Here is a 24,534-nt window from a genome sequence, read left to right on the forward strand (position 1 = left end):
ACAAGCAATAATCAAGAGAAAAAACAAAAATTGTAGTTAAGGCAGCAGCAAAGTGTCTAATAGTCTTTTAGTCTGATAGCAAATGGTCAGGAGTTTAAAGGATATATTGAGAAGTTAAAAACAAAACAGGATGTCATATGCATTCAAGAAACATGGCTCAAATCAACACTGCATTATTAAAAAGGATATACTACCATACACAAGGACAGATGCAATGGAAAAGGAGGAGGGTATGCTAAAGAAGGGATAAACTGTAGGCAGTTAGAGACAGTATGAAAATTGCAACTACTATTTATTGAAATATGGAACAACGAACAAAGTTTTAAAGTCATTAATTTTTATAACCCGTGCAAAAAGAGAAAGGAAAGCTATACTGGAACATTGGGGAGGTAATATTATCTGATGTGGGATTTTAATGCTCACAGCAGTGTAGGGTGAACAGGAAATCTTACAGGAATTAATGGATGAAAAGGAATGTGTGTGTTTAAATGATGGATCAGGAATCAGCAATAGATCTCACTTTGGTGTCAGTCATTAGCTGGGAAAATTAATTGGGAAGTTTCCAGATGGAGCACAATAAGTAGTGATTACTACCTAATATTTGTAGATTTAGGAGTGGGAATGAGAAAGAAGGAAGGTGGGAATTTGAAGAAGCTAATTAGGGCAAGTATAGAGTATTAACTGAAGGAAAATAAGAAAACTAAAGTTAAAGTTAAGAAGTAAATCTAAACCAGGAAATTGATAAACTTAATACTGAAATTAGTGGCATTATTCTAGATACAGCAAAACAATACCAAAATGGTGGATAAAAAATGTACTATTGCAATGAAAAAAAACCCAAAATAAGACTTCAAGAAAACACATACTGTTCAGAATTTAATTCAGTATAAAAGAAAACAAGCAGTTGTTAGGAATACAAGAAAGACAGCTAAAAGAGATTATTGGAAGGAAGTATTGTAACTCAGTAGGCAGATCTACATCATTAGACTAAATATGGGGTATGATTAAGAGGGTGTCCAGCAGAAGGAAAGAATATGGATATCCTATAATGAAAGATGGAGGAAAGTTAGTAGATGAGAGGAATGAAGCTGAATTATTAACAAAGACTTATGTGAAGGTACACAGTACAGCAAATCTTAGTAATGAAGAAAGCAGAGAGAGAGAGAAACAACAGAAGACATGGAAGAACGGTAGGATGAGAAGGAGTATGAGAATATATCAAATGTTAAATGTGATGTCTATCATAGACATCAAATTTAAACTGAAGAATGCATTAAGCAAGTCTGGGAAAACAATGCCTGGGAAAGATCAACTAAACTTGTATGCTAAACAATTTAAGTGTTGGGACTAAAACGTAGAAAGAGTCAAGTGTTTCAAATATTTGGGTATCTGGTTCAACAAGAATCTTACTTGGGTAACTCATATGGGAAAATTGTTTAAAAATGCAAAAAAAATAATATTGTCAGATGTTTGAGGGACAGATGGTGGAGAGCAAGTAGGCTTACTTTGAAAACAGTGTATATTTGGATTAATCAGGGCAGTTCTAGACTACGGCTGCTTAAATGATCAGTCGGAATCAAAAACTGTAAGGTTTAGAGGAAAAACTGAACCTAAAAGCAGCCAACACAAAATGGGGTTAGTGGAAAAAAAGAAAAGTTATTTTGATAGACAAAAGGAAACTTACAAAACTGGTTAAATGGCAAAGAACTCAAAATCCAAAATGAAGGTGAACAGGAGCTAAGATGAAGTACATCAGGATACAACAAGGGAACACTGGAGCAAAACAAGAGTAAAACAGGATTTCAACAAGATATCAACAGACGGACTGACAAAGAAGTAGTGGGAGCACAGAGACTAAATACACAAGGGAGACAAAGGTTATTGAACACAGGTGTAACACATTTGGGCGGGGCAGACAATCACAGAGGGAAACAGGACAAAGATAGGAAGTAGACCAAAAATGAGACACACAAGGGAAGTGACTAGAAAATAAAACAGGAAATAAAACAAATGTACAACATGAAGAGTCAAAAAGTCCAAACATAAAGTCTGTCACGGCAAACCGTGAGAAAAACATTGTTAAAGTTGGATACAATTCGGCATCAGGCTTTGAGACTCTGCTCTGGTGCCATAAAAACGTCAGTATCAGCTTTGCAGGTGGAAATTAATGAAATGATGTCGGAACTCAGAAGACCCAGTTGTCATTAACATTTTGGGCAAACCTAATGATATTAAGTAGGGTTGATAGGTCTATTGGTGTTGCATTATTTGCAGATGATGGAGTTATAAGGAAAACCATAATACTCAGAAGGTGTTACAGCCTTGCCAAGAGAAAGAAAAATGACAGTGCAAGAGCTTTAGTTGGACAATAGCAAACACAGTAGTTGATGGAGTAAGCATGGGGAATATACTGTTGAGCCCCACAGTGCTGTTTTATGTTGTTGGGACAGCTGATTATTTTAAGATATACACTGATGCTTCAAAAGAGTTAATAATAGAGTAGGGACTATATTTATCATAGATAAATAGATATAATGTCAAATAAAAGAATCAGCTGTAACTTATCAGTATTTACAGGAGAACTGCTGGCCATTCTTTTAGCTGGATTCTTTTAGATCTCTCAGCTGGATAGAAAACCTCAAACCAAGCAAAGTACTAATAGGGTTGGATTCTGGTAGTGCATTAACCAGTGTCAAGAAAACTAAGATTTTTTTATCTTTGTTAACCGAAGTGTTTCATGGCACTTTGTGAAAAGCTGAGTGATCGGTGTTATAACATGTATATTTGATTAAAGAAAGCTTTTATGCAGAAAAAAACTTAGCACAACTAAGCATCATCATTTAATTTCTTTCTTTCTCCTCTGTTAAGTTACAGACTCTAACTACATGACATTTATTGATAGTCATGAACCTCTTATTCTCATTTTTCTTTAGCTCTTCTAGTTCATTAAGCGTACTGATTACACAGGTATGTGCTGTGAAACTTTTTAACTTCATTCTAACATCATAACTATGACAAAAAGAGCATTAATCAGATCCACTTCTTTCTGTTTTTGCTATGTCACACGGGACCTCATATGGGTGGAGTTCCTGTTCCAGCAGACAGGCAGAGTGCTTGAGGATGTCAGCTTGGATGCTGACACTCTGGACGAGGGAAGTACTGAATGGGAAGAATACCTCGTGTCCTGGGAAGGAGAGTCTCCAGATGTAGGATTTAATTCAAATATCATTGTTTCTTCTAATAAATATTAGATCTCATTTACCCCACACTGCTCTCTATGATTATATTTCAGCTGTCTTCTTGGACTGAACTCAGACCCTGCAAATTATCCAGTGCCAGCAGCCTGATGGAAGTATTTACAGCCAGCTCTGCCATCTTCACACCGTGGCCACATGGTCCAGAGGAATCATGAGCACTTGTGGTATGAATGAAAAAACCCTAATTTTTCTCACCTATACATTCACACAAAATTAATGAAAATGCAGCAAATAACAGTAGCACTATATGAAACTGAGTACTACAGTACTAAGTACTAAAGTTGCATTTTTCATTATCCAACGTGAACAACTGAAAAATACTTATACGTAATGCACAGACCTTGGACATACATTTCTTAACAGTACACTTAAAATAATTGGTAAACATGCAACTGGTACATGTGAGTATTGCAATTTACATAAAACCATAGAACGTGAGTATTTATTGTCCTCAATATCAGCAAGAAAGACTTCAAATTGGAAAAAGCTTATAAAACTTGAATTAAAAATACCGTTACAATTGAATTCACGGCATGTGGTGTATAGAGATACATTCATATAGTATAATTGATTGGAATCATTCTGATCTACACTCCATTTCAGAAGGTGGCGGTAATGCACCTAAAAGCTGTTTGCTAACCGCCTTAAATAACATCAGAAGAAGACACCAATCATCATCATGATAATAACCCGGAAGAGAAGCGAGCAGCCTGTGACCTCTGTGCTGTGTACGTAGAGAGGAAAGATGCTGGAACAGAGGTGTGATTGTTCTGTTCCGCCCTCGGTAGCTGTGAACACTTGGCTCGTTTCAACGAGTTCACCTACAGAATAGGGAGCGACCAAATTGTCCAGGAAACGGAATGTCGTTACAAACAAACAGTCTGTTACTGGGTGGAGACGTCGGGCGATGGTAAACGGCTCGCCAACTAATCGAAATTATTCTGTGTACGGTGGACAGGTTCGGTTTGTCCGCCTTCCAGCTACCTGCTGTATGACAGTCGATATATTCACCAGAAAACGAAAGGACCGGTGTTAAGCAGCCAGTTAGCTGGTTATAGACACCGTGGTGGCGGTGACAGCCACGTCAGCTAGCTCATATCTCTCGGCTGTTACTGTGCGAGCACCTCCAGGCACTTGGTTTTGTATTCTCAACATTTAACATAGTGGATCTTACTTCATCGATGGCTCCGATGGGTATTCGGCTGTCACCGCTCGGTGTTGCGGTGTTTTGCCTTCTGGGAATCGCCGTCATCTACCACCTGTATGCCGGGGTCATCTCAAGCCGCCTGACCGCTTTCAGGTCAGACTTCTCTCATTGCTGTGCATGTTGTAACGCCACATTACCGTCTCTGTAGTGCAGGGTTTACTCGTATGTTTGTCATAGTTCAGTTGTCTCAGTGGTAACGAAGCTAATCTGTTAACTGAAAATAACAAAACATGTGATGTTGTGAGAGAAAGCCTTATCTTTCAGATGTGCAGTATAAGTGTTGGAACTACATGTTAATAATAAAACAGGTTAGGATCTATCAAGCTTGAAGATGTAGGTATTTAGTGATGTAGGTTGGGTCATCACCATATCAATTAGCATGAACATTCGACTGACTTTAGCCTTTTATTATTAGATATTTGTCAGCTGCTGTCATGTTTGAAGTTCTGACTTCAGCCAGTACCATTACCTTCAACTCACAGAGCTCAAAATCGTGATACTGTCCCAGAAAGTAAAGACCTGGTGATTTTAATAAAAACGTCATAATAGTCTTTCTCTTCTCAGTAGGAAAGGAAGATGGTGGCTGGAAATGGCATATTTATTTGCTGAAATTGTGCAAGCTCAACTAGATTTGAATATATTCATATATATTCATGCTTCTTTCCAATATCCATTGTTTTATATTTCAATTTAAAATTTATACTTAATTCTTGCAAAAAGAGGAAGGACATATGTAATTTTAAAGTTATCTGAACTACAAAATACTATCACAACTTGAGAAACGAGTTCAAAGTATTTTTTTCAATTCTGGAAATACATTCAGACAGGCAGAAATATTTGTTAACAGTCTTCCTCAAGAACCTCAAGCTATTACATCAGTAGTCAAGAAAATCCCCCTACTAATGAATCCCGAATAAAAGTCACCCTGTTTGCTGAATTAGAACTGAGATGTTGAACCTCAATATGTTTTTTTAGTACCAGTTTAGATGTGTCCCAAGTATCAAAGACTGTCAGTAAAGCTGCCACTGGTCAGATCTGTAATTGTGTTACTTATTTTTTGATCAGACTCTTCCTGACTTTAATGAAAATTCTGTCAATTTTATATTAGTAATTTAGGCTGTGTTTAGACAACATTTACCCATTGTAAACTCTTACTCCTTTCATTACATAAAAAGAAGGGTTTTTGAAAATATCCTTAAGCCTGTGCTGACCTAAGAAGTTAACAATAATTTTGTTTGAGTGGTCTGTGGGGAGGCATTGAATCTTTGCAGTCTGAGATGACAATGGTTGATTGTAAGATAGTGAATATCAACACAGCGTATCGGCTTCTTTTAAAAAATACTGGGGCGGTGTCCAAAACTTGCCTTCTTACTCCCCTGTTCAGTCAGGGCTGTTTTTAGTCTAACACATTTCTGTTCTTTCCCTTCTTTTCCCTGTAGAGAGAGGAGAAAAGTGGATCTGAGGGACTTGTTGGCTGTCTCAGTGGAGGCTGCAGTTCTAGGTGGCAGAGAGGTAAAAACATTGTTTATCCTTGACAGCTCAATGGTCACATGTTAAGTAAGCTCTCCATAAAATTATGGTTTGATCCCTCTGAGCCAAAATAGAAAATCATTGTATACCCAGTGTAAACAAAGGTAAGAGCATGTAAGAGAAATGTAAACAGGAATGAATGAAAGAATAAATAAAAATACTTTTACCTATTACTTTTGCTTTTACTGTATAGCTTTTGCTTTTACCTGTTGCTTTTGCTGATTGCTTTTGCTATTACCGTATTGCTTTTGCCGTATTGTTATTGCTTTTATCATATTATTTTTGCTTTTAATGTATTGATTTTGCTTTTCCCACATTGCTTTTGCTTTTTCTATTTGAAGGAGAGGCAGGAGCCTCGGAGTGAGATGCTCTGGTTGGTAAATGTGTGTTTTTAAACCATATTCAACAGGCTGGCCAGGCACCTAGCAGCTGCGAGTTGGTGCTCCAGTTTCACAGAGTCATCATTTTCAGCATTGTCGGCCTACCTGTGTGTCTGTGAAGCATGGCCAGATATTGAAGATGCCGCCAAAATAAAACTAAGCATCTCCAGTTAATGTAAAATGCATATCAGTGTCAGTATCGGCCTGCAGACAATAATACGAAACTTGCTGGCAAAAAAATAAATATACACTTGTATGAAAGCCTAAAACAGAGTTCATACTGCGGTGCTACAGCAATATAATTACCAATCAAGCGTCTATCACCAGTGTAACTTGCAGTCCCTACATTTTTACGCATACATCATGTTTACTATGTCACATGTTTTAACACCTGTTTCAGATGATACACCCATGTTAACTGGTGATAGTCATGACACAGGTTGGGAAGTACTTCCCGGGAAGTATCCCCTTAAAAAATGGAGATGTTTTTGTTATTATTGTAACTATCTATTTGTTGAGGCATTTATACATTGGTGTCAAATAGCCTCACCTAAGTTTGGAAATTTCAATTAAACAATCAACAATTATTTAGGCCTACAAACAGTGATCACTGAATAAACACAATAGAATAGGTACAGTTGTGGTCAAAAGTTTACATACATTTGTAAAGAACATAATGTCATGGCTCTCTTGAGTTTCCCGTTATTTTTACAAGTCTGATTTTTCTCTGATAGAGTGATTGGAACAGATACTTCTTTGTCACAAAAAACATTCATGAAGTTTGGTTCTTTTATGACTTCATTATGGGTTAACAGAAAAAGTGATCAAATCTGCTGGGTCAAAAATATACGTACAGCAATGCTAATATTTGGTTACATGTCCCTTGGCCATTTTCACTTCAATTAGGCGCTTTTGGTAGCCATCCACAAGCTTCTGACAAGCTTCTCGTTGAATCTTTGACCACTCCTCTTGACAGAATTGGTGCAGTTCAGTTAAATTTGATGGCTTTCTGACATGGACTTGTTTTTTCAGCATTGTCCACATGTTCTCAATGGGATTTAAGTCAGGACTTTGGGAAGGCCATTCTAAAACCCTAATTCTAGCCTGATTTAGCCATTCCATTACCACTTTTAATGTGTGTTTGGGGTCATTGTCCTGTTGGAACACCCAACTGCGCCCAAGACCCAACCTTCGGGCTGATGATTTTAGGTTATCTTGAAGAATTTGAAGGTAATCCTCCTTCTTCATTATCCCATTTACTCTCTGTAAAGCACCAGTTCCATTGGCAGCAAAACAGCCCCACAGCATAATACTACCACCACCGTGCTTGACGGTAGGCATGGTGTTCTTGGGGTTAAAGGCCTCACCTTTTCTCCTCCAAACATATTGCTGGGCATTGTGGCCAAACAGCTCGATATTTGTTTCGTCTGACCACAGAACTTCCCTCCAGAAGGTCTTATCTCTGTCCATGTGATCAGCAGCAAACTTCAGTCGAGCCTTAAGGTGCCGCTTTTGGAGCAAGGGCTTCCTTCTTGCACGGCAGCCTCTCAGTCCATGGAGATGCAAAACATGCTTGACTGTGGACACTGGCACCTGTGTTCCAGCAGCTTCTAATTCTTGGCAGATCTGCTTTTTGGTGGTTCTCGGTTGACTCTTCACCCTCCTGACCAATTTTCTCTCAGCAGCAGGTGATAGCTTGCGTTTTCTTCCCGATCGTGGCAGTGACAAAACAGTGCAATGCACTTTATACTTACAAACAATTGTTTGCACTGTTGCTCTTGGGACCTGCAGCTGCTTTGAAATGGCTCCAAGTGACTTTCCTGACTTGTTCAAGTCAATGATTCGCTTTTTCAGCTCCATGCTGAGCTCCTTTGACTTTCCCATTGTAGCGTTTGTATCCAATGAGCCCTATTTAAATGGCCTCAGAGAAGTCACCAGCTGTAGTCACTCATAATCACTCACAAGAAGTTAAGAGGCCATGCTATGAAGCTCATTTCATTGACACAACTTTCTAAGTCACCAAAATTGCTAATTCATGTTGCTGTATGTAAATTTTTGACCCAGCAGATTTTGTCACTTTTTCTGTTAACCCATAATAAAGTCATAAAAGAACCAAACTTCATGAATGTTTTTTGTGACAAAGAAGTATCTGTTCCAATCACTCTATCAGAGAAAAATCTGAGTTGTAGAAATAACTGGAAACTCAAGAGAGCCATGACATTATGTTCTTTACAAGTGTATGTAAACTTTTGACCACAACTGTATGTTTGACAAGAGTATTTATTTTAAGTCAAATGCTATTTGCATGTACAGCAAAAGCAGTGTGTCCACAGGTGGTTCACTGACACAGGTCCAGTGGAACCATCTCTCGCAAAGTGTGCACCCAGTCTTACAGAAAAGGAAAAAGATTACATGCATAGCTTTACATAATTTCAGACATTAATCAACTCTAATGGCTCCAAATTTGCCTCACCCATTTCTACAAACAGGGAGGGTCCCGGTCATGTGGAAAACATCATGTATTGTTTCAGTACCTAAAGTAGGCCGACTGGCAGAGATCAATGACTACAGACCAGTGGCCCTCACATCAAACATCATGAAGACCCTGTAGCGGCAGCTTCTCCACCTTCTGAGGCCATAGGTTGAACATGCACGAGACCCCCTAAAGTTTGCCTACAAGGAACATATTGGAGTAGATGATGCTATTCTTTACATGCTCCACCGGGCCCATTCTTAATTGAATGAGCCAGGTGGTTACATGAGGATTATGTTCTTTGATTTTTCGAGTGCATTTAACACCATCCAACCCCGCATTCTGAAAGACAAACTAGAAAGGACGGGGATGGATCCCTGCTTCACGTCGACGAGAGGGCCACTGGTCTGTAGTCATTAATTCAGCCGGTCGTCTACTTTAGGTACCGGAACAAGACATCATGTTTTCCACAGGACTGGGACCCTCACTGTTTGTAAACTTAAATTGAAAATCCTCTGGAGAGGCTCAGCCAGCTGGGCTTCACAGTCCTTTAACAGCCTCGGACACACACCATCCTGGCCTGCTGCTTTTCCAGGACGTAGCCTCCTGATAATATAATAATAACATGACAATAGCAAAAACAATACAGTAAAAGGAAAAACAATAGGTAAAAGCAAAAGCTATACAGTAAAAGCAAAAGGCAATAGGTAAAATATTTTTTTAATTCTTTTATTCATTCCTGTTTATATTTCCAAATTTATTTTCTTATTCTTTTACAGTTTTATTCTTTTTAATGGCACTTCTATTACTCCATATTTTCCTTCTTTATTTTAAATCTGTAGTTATTGGATAATTTATGGCATGACTGTTAAATGAAAGGTGAATTTTTGAATCCTGAATTGAGAGTCACTAATTGTCATTTTCTTGGCCGACTTCTATCAAATGTATCTGATTATGTTTGTTGCTCTGAAAATATTCAGAACAACAAACAAACAAAACACACCACTTACTTTGGCCTTACAGCTGTTACAAATTGCGAGCTTTGTGTGTTTTTCACTCATAGTGAAGAACTTCCACACTGACAGCATGTTGTGTATGTAGCTGTGCCTGTGCGACATGAAAATGTGACCAGAAATCAGATATCTGAGACTTCTCGATGATTCTGTTTGATGACCGGATCACAGCCGATCAAGCTGAAAACCGGCCTATTGATTGGTGCATCTCTGCATCTCTAATCCTGATTTATACAGTTATTAAGCAATGTTGTGTTGTATAGCTTATTTAAAGTGATGTTTCCCTGTGCAATGCTAATCTAAAGAAACCACATTTAGGTACATCTGGGGTCCTTAAACTGAATAAGCACCATGTGAGTTGTGTTCTTCCTCCCTAGGTGAAGAAGGTACGTGATGAAAATAATCTGAAGGAGAGGTCAAAGGGTAAGACAAAGGAGGGAGCCAGTGAGCTTCTGACTCTGGGTGACCTGGAGTCTCATAGAAAGATGTATAACCTCATAAGGAACACCTTCCCAGATATCATGGTGAGCACAACCATTGTCGATGTTGTAAAAGTTGTTTTATTTTGCATATTGCTGTAGTGTTCTCACTCTTTCATTCGTGACTTTTCTGCTGTGGAAACAGTGATGTTACAGAAAACTTGTCTGTTAGATGTGGGATGAAAGGGCTCATCACAACCAGTTCTACTAATCAGAGACTGTTAAATCACAAACTAGAGATCAGAGTCCTACATGGACTCAATTTTGGAAGCACATAAACATCCTGCACTTGTAAAGCTCAGTATCAGAACTTTTTACTCCTAAGTGAGATGTGAAGATATGATAAGGTTAATTTTGGTTTAAATATTAATTATTTTCTGTCAGAAGTTGAATATGATAAATATACTTTAGAACATTATAACTTTTATCATTTCATACTTTCATTTTAACTGATAGGTTCGGCGCAGCGCTATTCTCATTATCATTGGCTTTTCGTGTTTTTTTTTTTTTTACGTTATTTATAATTATCTTTTATCGTTTTATCGCCCAGCCCTAGTGTAAAGCATCCTATCTTGACAATCTGCAGCTACTTCTACACAGCCATGTCCATGTTGGTTGTATTGTTTACAGTGGCTTCCACAACTTTCCCTCTCTATTGGCGCCGTCGGATGCACTGATACATAGCGTCCCATAAGTGCTCAATTTCCCCGGCTACAGCTGTCTGTACTTCATATATTGCTTTTGTTTTTAGAACCCTTCCTGACCCTACCCTGTCTTAAGTAATGCAGTGTCACTGTTGGGTACAGGTCCTGAGTTAGACTTGTCCATCCCTCTGTTGTGTTGCCTGACGTTTGCGTTTGAAGCATTCTTTTGTTCAGGCAGGGATCAGGTGGTTGGTTAGACTCTCTCTGGATGGGGGTTTATACTTTGGGGTTAGTGTCTTTGTTATCTCCCTACAGATTAATTGTGTGAATGAAACTGATTAGAATATCAACATGCAACCTTGACAATTCTAATGTCATTTTAGCCTACATCTTAGAAAAATGCATACTACACATTTTTAAACATCTATAGGCTACAATCTATATATAATAGGCTATAATAGTAGGCAATATCCAGAAGAAATTGCACAGTGTATGTCTGCCTTAAGCTGTAAATCAACTGACACAAAACTAACTTGTAGGAAAGCCTAATCTACCAAAACTCTGGTTTCTCTACTCCGACTCCTCTACTGCAAATTTTGTAACTGCACTCATTAGCCGTTTCTTTGGTGATTTCGCTTTGCTGTTTTTCTGGCTTTAAGCTAACATTGTTGAGCAGCTAGCTGTAGCCTCTGATGAACAAATTATTCAAGTTGAAAATCTTTACTGATGTACATTGTATAATTTGTTGAGATCAAAATGGAAACCAAAATCATCAACCCACTGAACGCTGGATTCACAATCACACCGAAAATCAAAGTAAAAAAATTGAGATCACAGGCTGATCCAACTTGCATGAATTTCATCACAGCAACTCATAATGTGACTCAGTAGTGTCTATAGCCCCCCACGTGCCTGTATGCACTCCGGACAACGTCTGGGCACGCTCCTGATGAGTCGGCGGATGATATCCTGGGGGATGTCCTCCAAGACCCCGTTAGTCTGTGGTGGCAGCATAACGTTCACCACGGCGTCTCCAGACTCTTTCACGCCTGTCACATGTGCTCAGTGTGAACCTGCTCTCATTTGTGAAGAGAATGGGGTGTCAGTGGCGGACCTGCCATTTCTGGTGTTCTCTGGTGAATGCCTATCGAGCTGCATTGTATTGGCCTGTCAGCACAGGTCCCACTAGAGGACGTCGAGCCCTCATGCCACACTATTGGAGTCTGTTTCTGACAGTTTGGTGAGAAACATGCACGCCAGTAGCCTGCTGGAGGTCATTTTGTAAGGCTCTGGCAGTGCTCCTCCTGTTCCTCCTTGCACAAAGGAGCAGCCTTCTGCTGGGTTGATGCCCTTCTATGGCCCTGTCCAGCTCTCCTCGTGTAACCACCAGTCTCCTGGTATCTCTCCCATGATCTTGAGACTGTGCTGGGAGACACAGCAAACCTCCTTGCGACCGCACGTATGGATGTGCCATCCTGGAGGAGCTGGATTACCTGTGCAACCTGATTGGGCTGCAGGTACTGCCTCAGTAGTGACAAAGACACTAGCAATACACAAAACTAGAGAAGAATCAATGCCTCTCCATTGCACCTGTTGTCACTTTCATTTGCACCAAAGCAGGTGAAATTGATTCACAATCAGTTTTGCTTCCTAAATGGACAAATTGATATCCCTGAAGTTTAACTGACTTGGTGTTATACAGTGATGATTAAGTATTCCCATAATTTTTTTGAGCAGTGTATATTAGACAATAGGGTTGTCAAAAAAATCGATACTCAGATACTAATCGATACTCAACATTTCCGATTAGGTACTCATTTGTAACAGTATCAATACCAACAGTGCTGTTGTTGCCTGACAGCCCCTCCCCTCACTTGCAGCTGAACACATGAATGCTAGTTGACGTTCACAGCACTGAGCTGGCTGGTGTTGCCAGCATAAAACTAAATTAACATGGCTGCTGAAGGGACCTTCGTAACCTGTTTTAGCTGAAATTGAATTTTGTCGTTTTACCGTTTTGAATTATTTTGCTTTATTATTTCACCTGGCCGGTGGCACATGTATCATTAAGCTAGCGACTATGGCAAATAATAGAACGACTAACATTAATGTGGGAGCTAGGCAGCAAACGTTATCAGTCCTGCACGTCTCTAACGTTAATAGACAGTGTTAATTTAACAGGATAACACAATTACCAGCAACTAGACAGAAACAGTGGCAGCATACCCTACTAACTCTATTTGATCAGCAAGGAAAATATGGTGCCAATTGACCAGAAGCACAGAAAATAATAAGGGCTTTAGCTGAACACATTTGCGTGTCGTCATTTATATTATTGTTTGTATTGTTAAAATCTTTATTAAAAAAGGGTTAGGGTCATGTTTTCTCCCTGTGGTATCAAAAATGGTATTGAGTATTTTCCTGGGTATTAGTATTGAGTTTGAAATTCTGAGTCGTGTCACCTCTATTAGACATACCGAGCAAGAGATAGCAGGAGAGTGGGATTAAGAGAGGGAAACCATCAGTAACTAAAGAAACTAGCAGATGTGAATAAGTAGGGAACAACAGAAACACCAGCAACCAGAAATGAGATAGTGGGTTTACTGCAGGACATCAGCACAGCAATAAAAGCTGTTACGCTCCATTGCTATTAATTTGAAGCAGTGTGTGTGTGTATATATATATATATATATATATATATATATGTGTATGTATGTATGTATGTATGTATGTATGTATGTATGTATGTATGTATGTATGTGTATAAATATGTATGAAATAAAGGCCGGCCTCTAGTACAAGCCTGTTAACTTTAACAGTTGAGGGAAAATAAAGCCCCTGGTCACCTTTTGAGGAATTACAGTTGTGGGTCTGCTGTAAATACCCCAGAAACTCTTTGAGCAAAATCATTTTTGAAGAGCAACATCCAATGGTAGAAGGCCAACACTTGGCCGACAGATGGTGTACCTTCATCACTTACTCAGTCACCAACATTCACGGATGTAGTGCTGGTCCATGAGCAGTCCAACCAAATAAATCATGATGTCTAATTTCGATTGAGAAAAGAAATTGTGGTTAAGGTGTTAACATTTTTTGGCTTGTTTTATTATTTTCTTTCTCATGTTTATTTCACCTGCTGCCCACCCACATTTAGTTTATTTTTACCCATTCCTGTACCTGTGAATTATTATAAATGTATTTTTTTACCTGTTGTATACCTGACCCTATGCATGACTCTGCTGGAGACTATTGTGAGCAACAAAGCAATAAACCACAGAACCAAGGCTTTAATATGTGATATTGGAGGTGGACCCTGATGAAATCTGTGGTGGTCTCATCATTCATGGAGTTTCTTCGTTTAGATTTCCGTCCAACGGGAAAATACCATAAAGCTTATTTGCAAGATACCTCCACATACTGATTAAAGTTTAAAAGCCACAGAATGTATAATTCTGTCTGCATGTGTTTGTTTTCAGGTGAACAGTGAGGAACATGACAACATGGTGGATAAGGCAGCGACTTGGAGCCGGGACATTCCAGCTGACATACTAGACAAGATAGAGGGAGGCAAGGATGTTCCTGCTGAGAGCATCACAGTGTGGATTGATCCTCTAGATGCTACACAGGAATATACAGGTGTGTGTTACTACAATTACATATTCTTTAGGGCTGGCGCGAGGCGTCAACGTTAACGACGTAATAGATTATGTAAATATGTCAATTTACATAATGTGTGTCGCAAAAAGGAAGTAAGATAGCTGCGCTTAGTCAGAGCGTGGACTCCACTGAAAAGCAAGCTGAAGCGAAAAAAGGGTTTGTTTTAACCCTCTTAAACCCGTGGGAGCATATACACTTCCAAACTTCACGTTGTCTGTAGAGCGTCATTGTTCCACAGCCGTTTGCGGTAGAGACTTGCCGTTTTTTGTCCTTAAACTAAATGATCTGCGCTTTCAATCAAGCCCTGGATTGTCCGTGTGTCATCACTGACTTAGATCAAGACACTAACATTGAAAGTTACTAAATAATTGGAGTAGTTTTACCGTTTTTCTGGTGCATTACTGCTTTCTGCCTGTGTGTTTATTGATCGATTCTGTTCTGCATTCTTTGATGTGACGTTTAGCATCACATGACTGAATCAGACATTCCTAATGGCTCCAGTGGGTGAGGTCACAGGCAATCAGAGTGTCTGATTCAGAGGCTTGGCCTGCCTTGGTTTTAGATTAGATTAGATTAGATTAACTTTATTAATCCCACAACTGGGAAATTCATTTACCACAGCAGAAAATAAATATCTATAGAATAAACATCTATGGAAATATACATAAAAAATACACCAAATATACACTAATAAATACAATATACACAATACACATGATATGTACATGAAAAAGTGCAAGGAGGTCTTCCACAGGACCGGTACTTTCTCCAGGCTCAGGCTCAGGCTCAGATTAAACAAGTGCATGAACACACCACAGAGCTGATCTGCACAGTCCTTCAGTAATCTGGGGCTGATGCCATCCGGGCCTGGGGTCTTCCTTGTCTTGATCTTCTTAAGTTGACACTTCACCTGATCAACTTATACCCAGACTGAATGGGAGCAGTGCTGTTTTACTCTGATATCAAAGTGAGGAGAAGTTGTTTCGAGTTTATTGAAGTGACAGAATAAAGACACAAGAATGTGACAGTCAAATATTTAGTGCAGCGGAGGATTTGGAGCTGATTTTTCAAGGACCAGACAAAAAACACCCATGAATACTGCTCCAGAGAAAGAGCAAAGCTCATGAACGGATAAAGATAGAAACTTCAAATCAACTCTAGAACAACTCAAACAAATAAATTTTCTATGTTGAATTTTTTTCTTCTTTATTATGGTGTTTTTATCTATAAATTAAGGAAAAATTCAAGGTTTGTTTTTTGATTTTTTTGTTTTATTGGCTATTAACCTCTATTATACTGTACTAAAGTGACTTTAGTACACTCTTGTGTACTGTACTAAAGTGTACTGTGTACTGTACTTGTGTACTGTACTAAAGTGACTTTATGTCACTCAATAAAGACTTTAGTAAAGTCTTTATTGAGTGACATTTATTATTAGCTAAGGTTATGCTGATTCTAAATATGTTTAGCACTTGGTGAAACTGTTCAAAATTATATAAGGAAAAACACAAAGGTATAAAAAAAAAACGAAAATATTGAAATATAAATATAAATGTTTTTCAAATTTATTTTGGGTAACTTTGTTGTTATATTAATTGAGTAATAAAAAAATAGTTAGATTCATCGAAAAAATAATCGATAGATTAATTGATTGACAAATAATTGTTAGGTGCAGCCCCAATATTTTTCATTTCAGTGATCATTTTAGAAGTTATATTGGACAATAATATTCCACCTATCAATTCACTTTGACAGGTGTTTTTCTGTTACAACTGTTACTACTAAGAACTTTTTTAGACTTAGAATGAGAGCTGGGATCAATTGAAGTGAAAAATTTGGTTTAGATTTGTGTTCACAGTTCAGGGTCATGGGAGTCACTTGCAGTCTAGGATATATCAGTGTGAGCATTTTGCTCACATATGCAAGTGAAAATGTCTGTGCAAATTTGTAAAATTATTTGTGATCTTTTAGTGCGCAATCAGACTGAGATGGCAAACAAGTACAGGTGGGGTCCGTCAGCAAAGTGGCCCGGTCAGCATCATTAAAATTACTATCAGGAAAAACAAAACAGAAATACCCAAAACAAAACAAAACCAATGAAAGGAGTTTTGAACAGTACTGTTTTGCAAATAATTTGATAGCCCACTTGCAATACCTTCGCAGCCAACCGGAGGGCTGCGGCCCACAGCTTGGGAATCACTGCTCTGACGCACATTACATTTATTTTTTGGGGCACAAGGACTCTCCAATTTTTTTTTATTTTTTTTTAAGAGCATTTTTTAAAGAAAAAAAATTAATGCATCTCTTTAAATATAAAACATACATTATGCATAAGACAACTTGGACCTAACCAAGGACCAGGAAGTATTGTGCTTTATGAATACACCCTTTTTCAAACAGCATAGAGTCTACTAATTCATTTTAGGCTTTTGTAAATAACTTGGGGTTTGATACGATTTCATCCAGTCTGTCTCCACTATGAAGTTACTCATGTAATTAACATTAGTTAGCAACAACTGATATGACCTGCTGTTTTAATTTTGATTGGTAAAAGCAACAATCAGCACTGACTAAAACTGAGAAGCTGCCACCTGAATGTGAACACGATGACCTTTGCTAATAACAGGGAGAACTACGGACGAGTAGATTTGATCAATTCTACCACTCTTATTGATGCCCTGTATCTCTCTTCTGACTATCTCTGTATCTGCTCGTCTCTGTCTCCATAGAGAACCTTGTGAAGTATGTGACCACGATGGTATGCGTGGCTTTAGATGGTAAACCAGTCATTGGGGTGATACACCAGCCTTTCACTGAGTTCACTGGTAAGCATGAGTGCCTCTATAATTTTTTGCATGTTAAACAAGATGCCTCTTCACATGGGTTAGTTTCTGGTTGTGGCTCGATGCTTTTTTTGAGTAGTAATCTTTAATATACTCATCAAATTAAAATATCAAGTTAGTTCATTTGTATTTTCTAGACAACCTCAGAAGTAGACGCTTCAGGTTTTTGTTGAAACCATAAGATCTAATGTCTCTCCTGTTTATATATTTTGGCATTTATGGATCACAATGCTTACCTTACATAGCAATTTAGGGAAATATGCAAATTTGGCTTAGTTAAGCTTTAATAGTTAAAACGTTTGTTGACAAAATAATATGCATTGAACTTCTTCCACCTCTCTAACACTCCATTCCCTTTGTCTCTCTGCCTCCCTGCCATATTTCCCCCAGCCTGGGCATTTGTGGGTCAGGGATCAAATATGCGTCCACGGTCGTCCTATAGTGTAAGCCCTCCAAGTGTGATTGTATCACGTTCCCACTCTGGAAAAGTCAAAAATTATATTCATGATGCTTTTGGAAACAGCACAACAATCACAGAAGCAGGTGGAGCGGGTGAGTACAGAGTTTGTTTAATGTATGTATTACATTTAGAAGCATTGCACATACATCTGAACCTCAAAAGCTGTGTTCGACTATGATATCAAGTGAAAACTACCTTTTCCTCCCAATAAATGTACATATATTCATACAGTCTTCACTGTGGGCCACTGGGCTGTTTAAGAAAATTCACTCAAGTCCTTAGTTCCAAAGTTAGCAGTAGTGGAGTAGGTTTATTGGAATTCCAGTATGGCGAGCCTACTGACACAGAGCGGGTCTGAGGCAATAGACTGACCCAGAGTAAAGGGCAGGGGGACAGTTATACCATTGAGCAAAGGATCAGGATTGGACCATAATGCATATTTTGACCTAGTCTTGTTGTTAAGCTTAACGGAGAGCTATGGTCTGAAGAGGGACGGGCAGGGGCTCGTGTGTCTCAAATGCAGTTGTCAGGCATTACAACACGCTTTCAGACGAGAACTGATGCTATGGACCAAATTTTAAAACTTAAATATAAAATTTGAAAAAGAAATAGAAAAAAAGGCTTGCAAAAAGGGCACTTATCCAGGCAGAGGCCAAAGGGGCAGGTGCTTGAGCACCACCTGAGGTCTATCTGTGTGCGTGCCTGGTTTAAAGGATAAAAGGAGCTCACAGTATTGCAGTACTCTTCTCACAGGAGACATGAGTATTTGGTGTTATTAATAAGTTACACCTGGTGGGGCACAAAACCTGCAAATCGGTTTATGTAAAATGTACGATTAAAGGTCCCATTTTGTAGAAATCGATATTGTCTTTTTTTTATTTTAAAGCTTGATGAAGGTCTAGGTTCTATATAAAATGTGAAAGTATCAGAACACTCAGTCCACAGAGAAATGTGCACAGCCTCAGAAACTGAGCCTTAAAATGGGGCATCAGGACTTGTGGAACTTTGTGATGTCACAGTGAAACAGTCACCACCCTCAGCTATGCCCCCAGCACGGCCCACCCAGATCCACCAAGAACTACCATATTGTAGAAATTGATATTCTGTCTTTTTTTTATTTTAAAGCATGATGAAGGTCTAGGTTCTATATAAAAGGTGAAAGTACCAGAACACTCAGTCCACAGAGAAATGCACACAGCCTGTAATCAGAAACTGAGCCTTAAAATGGGGTGTCAGAACTTGTGGAACTTTTTGATGTCACAGTGAAACAGTCACTGCCCTCAGCTATGCCCCCAGCACGGCCCGCCCAGATCCACCAAGAACTACTGTCCAACTTACAGAATTTGGAGTGTTTATCTGAAATCATGTATGTCTTTATTCAAGCTTCAAGCTTTATTCATCAAGGATGAACTCATTAGATTTTGGTGGTCAAAGGTCAAGGTCACAGTGACCTCGCAAAACATGATTTTGGCCTTGTGAACGCAATATCTCCATAACTCTTCAAAGGAATCTCTTCTTCTTTTGCACAAATGTCCACTTGGACTCGAGGAATGATTAGACTTTGGTGCTCAAAGGTCAAGGTCACGGTGACCTCAGATTGCTCAAGACTTCACACAGCACTATCACAAAATTTCACACAAATGGTTCATATTTTATATGACTCTAGATAGACAGGGATGTAACCTGAAACGAGTGGCGGAGGCATACAAACATGAGGCAGTAATTCTAGTTTTTTGTTTGTTTTGTTCAGCCTCTCCAACAATCTTTTCAGCTTCTAATCTTTTTAACAGTGTTTTTCTACTGATTGTTTGATCACTTTTATCACTTTTCCCATTTTAAGTTTAATGTTTTATCAGTCATGTTGTTTGAGTTACACTTGTACTGAGAGCCAGCTTATATTATGGCTGTAGCTGTTTCACTGACACAGAATTGGATATCTGAGACTGATCCTCCAGTCTTATCACAGCTGATCACGCTGAAGGGCCCAAGGTTCCGGTGTATAGTTCCACACCACATCCAGCCGGAGCATTTTAGTTTAGAGTCAACAGTTACCTTTACCTGTGAGTTGTACCTGGTTACATTAGTAGGCCTGTGTACAAAAGGATGATGTGTAATTAAGAGGCAGCCAATCATATCAATGGTTATGATTGGTTTCATTTTTTTCCCTCTCCCTCTCTCTCTCTCTATCTCTCACTCTCTCCCCCGCTCTCAGGATATAAGGTTCTGTCACTCTTGGACATGCCTGCACATGAAATGGGTTCTATAGACCAGGCAGATGTTTACGTCCACATCACCTTCATTAAGAAATGGGACATCTGTGCTGGTGCAGCTCTACTAAATGCACTGGGTAATGCAACAGAAGTTATTTTCCTTTCTTTGGTGTCCTTTTCAATTTCTAATTCCATTTTGGATTTTTATGATGATCAAATTACTACATTTCAGCTTATATAACCCTTTCAAAACAAAGCAACAATCAAACAAAAAAGACTTTCACACCATAAAACTCAAAGCTAATCTGCTTCATCAAGAACACGTGGATGTGATGCGATAACATTTGATTGACAGGGCAACTGTCATCAGATTCTGATTCAAATGTTGGTAAATCCTAACATCACATGTTTCCAACCGAGCTCTGCTCAGTTTAAACCAATGAGAGAGAGCACATACAAAAACAGAGATACAGATATCTCCAATGTGAAGAAAACTATTATATTTTTATTTATTTCATATTCAACCTAAAATAGGGTGCGTCTCCACTGCAGGAACTTTCCCCAGGAACCAGGAACCTTTTGAGGAACTATGTGTGTTTCGACTGCAGAAACCAGGGTCTAAATTTGGTTCCGGGATAATTGATCGACCCCCAAAAAAGTCCCTGGTTGGGGGGGTAGTACTTTCCAAAGGTTCGGTAACTTTGGGGGGTGTGGACGGCAGTGCTGAACATTTCTGATTGGTCAAGTACTCGCTGCATTATATTTAACCTGCCATGTTTAAAAGCTAGCACTGAGTGAGCTCAATATTTTCCACGCCGCAAAACAGGTAGAAGGTAGAAAAACTGAAACAGGACTACAAAAAAATAAAGGACCACAACAACCCGAGTGAGTGGACCAGTTGTATATGTGTTGTATAGCCTTCGTCTTCTTTCTAGGGCCATCTACTGCTAGAGGTGCATTTACCTGCCTTACATTTCCATACGTCATCAGTCTGATTTGCATAATCTTCCCAGGACTTTAGGCTGCGGTTGAAACGCAGACAACAATGGGCAACAGGAACTTTTTAGTTCCTGAAGAAAAGTACCTGGAACTTTTAGTTCCACAGGAACTTTCCCCAGGAACCAGGAATCTTTTGAGTAACTTTTAGTTCCAGGTACTTTTTGGTCAAAACGTGGCTATAGTTTCTTCATGTAGGACTGAGTAAGAAACTGATGGAGAAAATAGGTTTTCTTTATCCTCTGCTAAATGCTTGTGCAGCGCTGATGTAAGCACTTTAAAATAGATAAATGTCTTAGGCCTGTTGTATTTTGTAATTTTTTTATGTGTGTGTGTATCATCTCTGCAATGACTGTGTGTAGTACATTGTACCAATGATCGGTATCACTGTGATCGTAGGAGGCCACATGACAACCCTAAAGGGACAGGACATCGACTACAGCGGACCACCACTCAACAAAGGAGGACTGGTCGCCAGTGTGGGTGTGGACCATAAGGCCATACTGGAGAGACTACCAAACTGGGACCCTGAAAAGCACTGAAAGAAACAAACACAGAGCCATTGGTGGTGTGGTCAGGGGAAGGGAAACATGTGGTAGCCCTTTTCTGTAATGAAGAGTGGTCTGTAATTATTTCCAGGCCTGCACGATTTCATCATCGTGGGACACCAAACATCTACCAGCCAGATGGATTGGAGTCACTGTCACTGGCCACTGGGCAGGACTGTGGAACCGACATAGCTGCAACTAAAAACTGCCATGATTGACTTAATGGCTCTGACTACACACTCATGCATGCATACTTGCAGCTAGGAGAAATGATACATCTTCTTCATGTGCATATACATACAAACACATGCTAACAGTGAACACTGGACAACAGTAGCCATCCCCAAACCCCTTCCTTCATTCTCAGTGGAGAACAGGATGACTGGAACATGAAATGTTAAACTGAAGAGAACATTACAACAAATAATATTTCTTTTCATCATTTGAAGTCCCATCTTCATCACATAACATTCAAACATCTTAGCTCAGTTAGTGAAGCGACCACCTGTCATTTGAGACTAGATAGAAACTGACAAGGAACAAGGAGCCGTGGTGGAAAACAATCACTCTTACTGGCACTTGATGCTACTTTAGCAACAAACCCTATGTTTGCCAGCATCAATTCACTTCACACTGTGTTTCAATGATCTGGCACTGAGATGGAACATATCAGCTTTGGATTGGCAGTCAATACTCATCAGTGGGGCCTCAGTTCCATTGGAAAGCATGGCAAGCTTGGCTTTGCTCACACTGTTGATGCTAGTCTCTCAAACTCTGCATCAGGACTCAAGTAGTATATTTTAAAGAGCCAGGGCTTCAATGTAAGTGTGTTGATTTGGTTTTCATAATAAAGTTAAGAAACACCATTTTTGCAAAGAGCAGTGTATACCAAGCAAAACTCAAAGGAAACAAAATATTAAAAATGATTTGATAAATTGATTTCAGAGTAACCACCACATATTTCATTTCAATTGAGAAGTGAATCTGAGAAAGTATTTTCAAAAAGGCAAACTGCTAAAACTTTTTGTAGATTATATTATTTTCCAAGCCATGGCAAAACCCAGAGAAGATCAGATTTACTAAGTTACTGATTTTGCTGAAACAGGCCAAAAAGCCTCCAACAAGCAAATGTTTTATTACAAAATGACAAAGATTAAATGGTAAAAAGGGAAATTGAGTGAATATTTTATGAAAAGTTATCTATTTTCACAGCTGATTACTCGGGATGAAATGTGTTTTTTTTTTTTTTTTTTCTCTGTTCGATACACGATATGAGGTTTACAATTCAATCACAATATAAATTAAAAGTTCAATGGCAACAATATATGACTAAAGAATACTTGTGCTTTATTTCTCCTTTTCCCTTTTATGGCACTGGTTTGATTTGATATGTAAGAAAATAAGCATAAAGCAAAGTGGAAACAATATTTCATATATTTTCTTCATCTTATAATAATAAATGAAAATATATAAAATCTAAAAATATATTATCTTAAAGAAATATAATTTGTAATTGAAATAGAAACCTAAAATTAGAAACCAATATATACCTGCCAGTTACGTTAGCTCCCAAGTATGATTAAAACAGAGCTTTGTAGGAAGCCATCTCTCAGTTTCCCCCATAATGTTCGCTGTTATTGTGATATAACTAAGTGGTGCAGGGTCTGCCCGTCTATTAGCTAAATGTAGTTAGCTCTTCATAAGATCTTGTGTGGTTTCTCTGCAGAGATTTGGTATGACCCCACTAGGAAAGTGAACTTGGTTTTTCAGCTCCAGCACTGATAGCAACTCACTAAAGCGCTTGCTTTTGACTTCAGAAAATGGCCATAGCTAAGTTGCAATGAAGTTGCCAAGTTGCTTTAATTCTTTTTTTTTATCTCATACGCTGGTTTGTGGAAAACGGGTAGAAAATTATTTCAGTAGTGTTTGGTCTCGTGACAGTTTTTTCAGGTGTTCATGTTGGTTGTGTTAGCTGTTGTGTAGCACATTATCATCTTGTCAGCAACTCCAATTATTTTCTCCACGCTTTACAGAAAAACTTAAATAGTGATACACCCATGATTCAGTGCAGGTGGAGTATATTCTACCTCTGCATTACTAATGTCACCTCCATCTCTAAGAAAGTATAGTAAAGGCAATTGTGCCCTTTGCATTACAAAGTATGGGATAGTATGGTTGACTATGAATGGATTCTTTCCCCTGTTTTGCTGCAAAAACAAAAAGTAGCTGGTGGGGACCACACAATACATATCGTAAGACCAAGTGATACACTTCAATATGTTTTCCCATTTCTGATGATTACCTTTTAACTGAGAGATTTTTGGCTGATAAAACATATGCTCTGGTACGCCATGATTGATGTTTCCCTGACTCTCTATTTATGAGATTATACACAAACATAGCATAATATAATAACTTATATGAAGAGGAGAAGCAGCAAAGTTGGAAGGGATGCTGCATGGTTGTCAGTGGGTGCAGGGATGAGGATGAAAAATGATGATGGCAAAGTGTTTAATAAACTTAAATCCTGAGCAGAGGTTTAATCGGCCAGAACAACTTCAAAACCATTAAGCTTTCGTTTGTGGGCGTTATCAAACTCAGTGTCCTGTAATACATAATTCATGACCGGGACTCAAAGGGAATTGGAGTCAGGAAGCAGCTTCACAGTCTGACTCTGGTTCTCCATACACCACCACTTTCCAGTACATACAGTTTTGGTTGCATTTATCAATGAATTAATAGAAGAACCAGTCTAGAGACTGGAAGGAAGTGTTGTCCAGCCTGTGCTGAGAATTACAGTATGTACAGTCTCAGTCTCAGTCAAGGCTAAAACAGAC

The 24,534-nt window shown here is 38.8% G+C and overlaps 1 protein-coding gene across 1 annotated transcript; it reads left to right on the plus strand.

Moving 5' to 3' along the window:
* The first annotated feature begins 3,953 nt into the window (after positions 1-3,953).
* Positions 3,954-23,021, plus strand: bpnt2 (3'(2'), 5'-bisphosphate nucleotidase 2). Its single transcript, XM_056390946.1, has 8 exons — positions 3,954-4,557; positions 5,904-5,976; positions 10,238-10,384; positions 14,460-14,619; positions 17,370-17,465; positions 17,874-18,035; positions 20,156-20,290; positions 21,549-23,021. The coding sequence occupies exons 1-8, from the start codon at positions 4,439-4,441 to the stop codon at positions 21,689-21,691; spliced, it is 1,035 nt and encodes a 344-aa protein (XP_056246921.1). The 5' UTR covers positions 3,954-4,438; the 3' UTR covers positions 21,692-23,021.
* Positions 23,022-24,534: the final 1,513 nt, after the last annotated feature.

This window comes from Seriola aureovittata, chromosome 12, assembly GCF_021018895.1.
Source record: "Seriola aureovittata isolate HTS-2021-v1 ecotype China chromosome 12, ASM2101889v1, whole genome shotgun sequence".
Taxonomy (NCBI): Eukaryota; Metazoa; Chordata; class Actinopteri; order Carangiformes; family Carangidae; genus Seriola; species Seriola aureovittata.